General features: G+C 27.7%; 1 protein-coding gene across 1 annotated transcript; it reads left to right on the top strand.

Annotated features, from left to right (window-relative positions):
• The first annotated feature begins 1389 nt into the window (after positions 1 to 1389).
• LOC107473100 (uncharacterized) lies at positions 1390 to 2358 on the top strand. The gene has a single exon (XM_016092630.3). It carries the CDS (start codon positions 1581 to 1583, stop codon positions 2196 to 2198), a length of 618 nt encoding a protein of 205 aa, XP_015948116.1. The 5' UTR covers positions 1390 to 1580; the 3' UTR covers positions 2199 to 2358.
• The last annotated feature ends 594 nt before the right edge of the window (positions 2359 to 2952 follow it).

The following is a 2952-nucleotide window of genomic DNA, read 5'->3' as shown; positions in this document are numbered from 1 at the left end:
TACAATTTTAAAAAATTATCTTTTAAAAATAAATTTTTATAAATTACTTGAAAAAAATTAAATATTTAATCAAAGAATTTGGTTAAAACGAACAATGTTTACCAAATCAAAACCTCACTTTTTATGTGAATAAATAATAGTTTAAATGGTATAGTCTTTTTATACTCAATTGAGAGGTTGTGCCTTCAAATCTCCTATTTTTTTGTTAAAAAAACCCCACTTTTTGTTTATTTTTTAAATATTGAAACCTTTTACTTTTTGCAACACCTCGCTCATCTTGTTTTTTTGACTGTCGGTGAAAAGTGGGTCCTCTTTCTAAAGCAAAGGTAAACAATGGATACAAGTACCCCGCCCCATGAATTAATAAGAAAACAAGTTCAGCATTATTAGCTTAATGAGACATGTTGACCGTGAATCATGATCCCCCTATATCATCGTTGACCAAAATCTAATTAATTTGTATCTTATAATTGCCTTCACAAAATAAAGGATGATCATAATGCATGCTATAAGACAAATGCTAAGATGCTCCCAATCAAGAAAAAAGGTCCTCTAAAATATTTTATTTATATCTTTAATAAATATATAAATTATAAATATTAAATTTAATAAAATAATTTAAATTATTATCTCCTTAATATTAATGTAACAAAAATACAATAATAACTGAACAAAATAATTAATGACATGTTAGTTATAAATAACATACAATAACGTTCTGAAATCATTTAAAAAGATCTATAACTTATTAGGAGCTATTAATATTCAGAGTTAAGACATTATATTATTATTTAGAAAATATTGAGACATCATAAAGAATCACATACACATATGAATAGTTAAAAAAAATATTTTATCATTAATAAAATTATTTAAAATTTTAAAAGTAATTATCTTAGTATTTAAACATAAAATTATTATAAGATACGAACAATGTAAATAACAGACTGCATTTCAAATCCTTAACGCATTCAAAATAAAAATTATATCTAATTAATTCAAAATTTGATTTTTAAAATTAAAATTAATTTTTTTAACCTATTATTTAAGTTATTCAAAAAAAATATTATTCCCTAATACTTTCTCTTATATCTAACAGATAAATGTAATGAAAATATATCATACTTTATCATACAATATCTAACAAAATTGCATCAAAAGCATATCTAAAAGATCTTAGTTATTTGACATCAATGATATTCAAGCTAAGAATGTATAATAATTAACTCCTAATATAAACAATGGTGCTAAAGAAACAATTGCCATAAATTACTTCCTTAATGATGCAAGTGGGGCCACCCCACTATAAAAGCCAACTTATTGTCACCATATACATCCAATTTCCTTCATATAAGTAATCTACTTCTTGATCACAAAGAAGAAAAGTATTTGATCCCTTTTTGTGTCGGTTAGTCAAACAAGAAAGAAACCCTCAAGAAACCTCCTTCAATAGTTCAATTCCTTCTCTCCCTCACCATTCCAAATCCTTTATTTAATCAAAACCTCATCATATTAAGATCACATCAACAATATCCACCATCACAAAAAAAAAATTGATCTTCTCCCAAAAGAAAAAAAAAATGGGGAATTGTGTGTTCAAAGGGTTGCAAAATGGTGTATTGGAGGACATGATGGTGAAAGTAGTGACCTCAAATGGTGGAATCATGGAACTATACTCTCCCATCACAGTTGAATGCATAACAAACGAGTTTCCGGGCCATGGCATTTTTCGCAGGTATCATAACATGATATCAGAACCTCTGTCAAATAGCGAAGAACTCCATGGCGGCCAAATATACTACCTCCTACCTCTAAATCCAACATTATTATCTTCATCAAGCAAAATGGTACCTATAACCGAAACCAATAATCCCAACATAACACCATATAGAATGTCCACGTGTGAAAAGAACACAAACCCTAACCCTAACAATAACAAGAACACATGGTGGGAACCTCATGAGGTTCTTCCTAGGTACAACAACACGGGTGTGTGGAAGGTGAAGCTTGTAATAAGCCCCGAGAAGCTGTCGGAGATTCTTGCACAAGATTCTAGGACCGAGGCGTTGATAGAGAGTGTGAGGACGGTGGCGAAGTGCGGCAGCGGCGTTGCGCCGTCGTCGATGATGACCAACTCCGATCAATGGAGCGTGTGTAGTAGCAGTTGTAAAGGTTCTACATTTGGTGTGGATAGTTAAAATTTAGCTTTACCTTTTTCAGTTTTTTTTATTTAATTATTGTTATTATTGTTTAATAACCCTAATTATTGTCTACTTTATTTGCTTCTGTAGATGATAAATATTAGCTTTTAATTTTTTTCTTCATTTCTTTTTTAGGTAAAAAAATTTTTGTTTGTGACATCTAAACATGTAGTGGTCTCTTATTATTAATTTAATTTTAAAAATATAAAAATATTTAATAACAAAAATATTAATAAAAAGTAGACTAAATTTATTTTATTTAATGTTTATTAATTATCGTTAAAATTAATAAATATTAAATAAAATAAATTCAGATTGTATTAACTGATTTTTTATGATTTTTTTAGCGTTACCATTAAAAAATAATAATTCCCATTTCTTGTTCAATATAATTTCTTGGTGTAAACAAAACAAACTATCGTGTGCTCTGTTATTCACTTATTCGTATTTAATTCGAATATTGGTGAATCATAATTATATTTATCTAGTTATTTAATTTATTAGGTCTTATATGTTCAATAATGATCTCATTAATTATAAAGTATAAAAATTAAAAGGCATAATCTTCACACGTTGCTGAATGATTGCGCAAAAGAAAAAAGAGTAATGGGTTTGCTCCGCAATCGTCTTGGGTGCAACCATTTTTTTTTTCACAAAAGTGATAATAAGTTTAGTATCACAATATATATTATATATTATTATAAATTATTTAAACACGTATACTCATTCCTGAAAAGTAATACATTCTTTT

This window comes from Arachis duranensis, chromosome 2 (genome assembly GCF_000817695.3).
Source record: "Arachis duranensis cultivar V14167 chromosome 2, aradu.V14167.gnm2.J7QH, whole genome shotgun sequence".
In the NCBI taxonomy this organism is placed as follows: domain Eukaryota; kingdom Viridiplantae; phylum Streptophyta; class Magnoliopsida; order Fabales; family Fabaceae; genus Arachis; species Arachis duranensis.
Note: the sequence above shows the minus strand (reverse complement) of the source record. Positions and strands in the feature narration are given on the sequence as shown.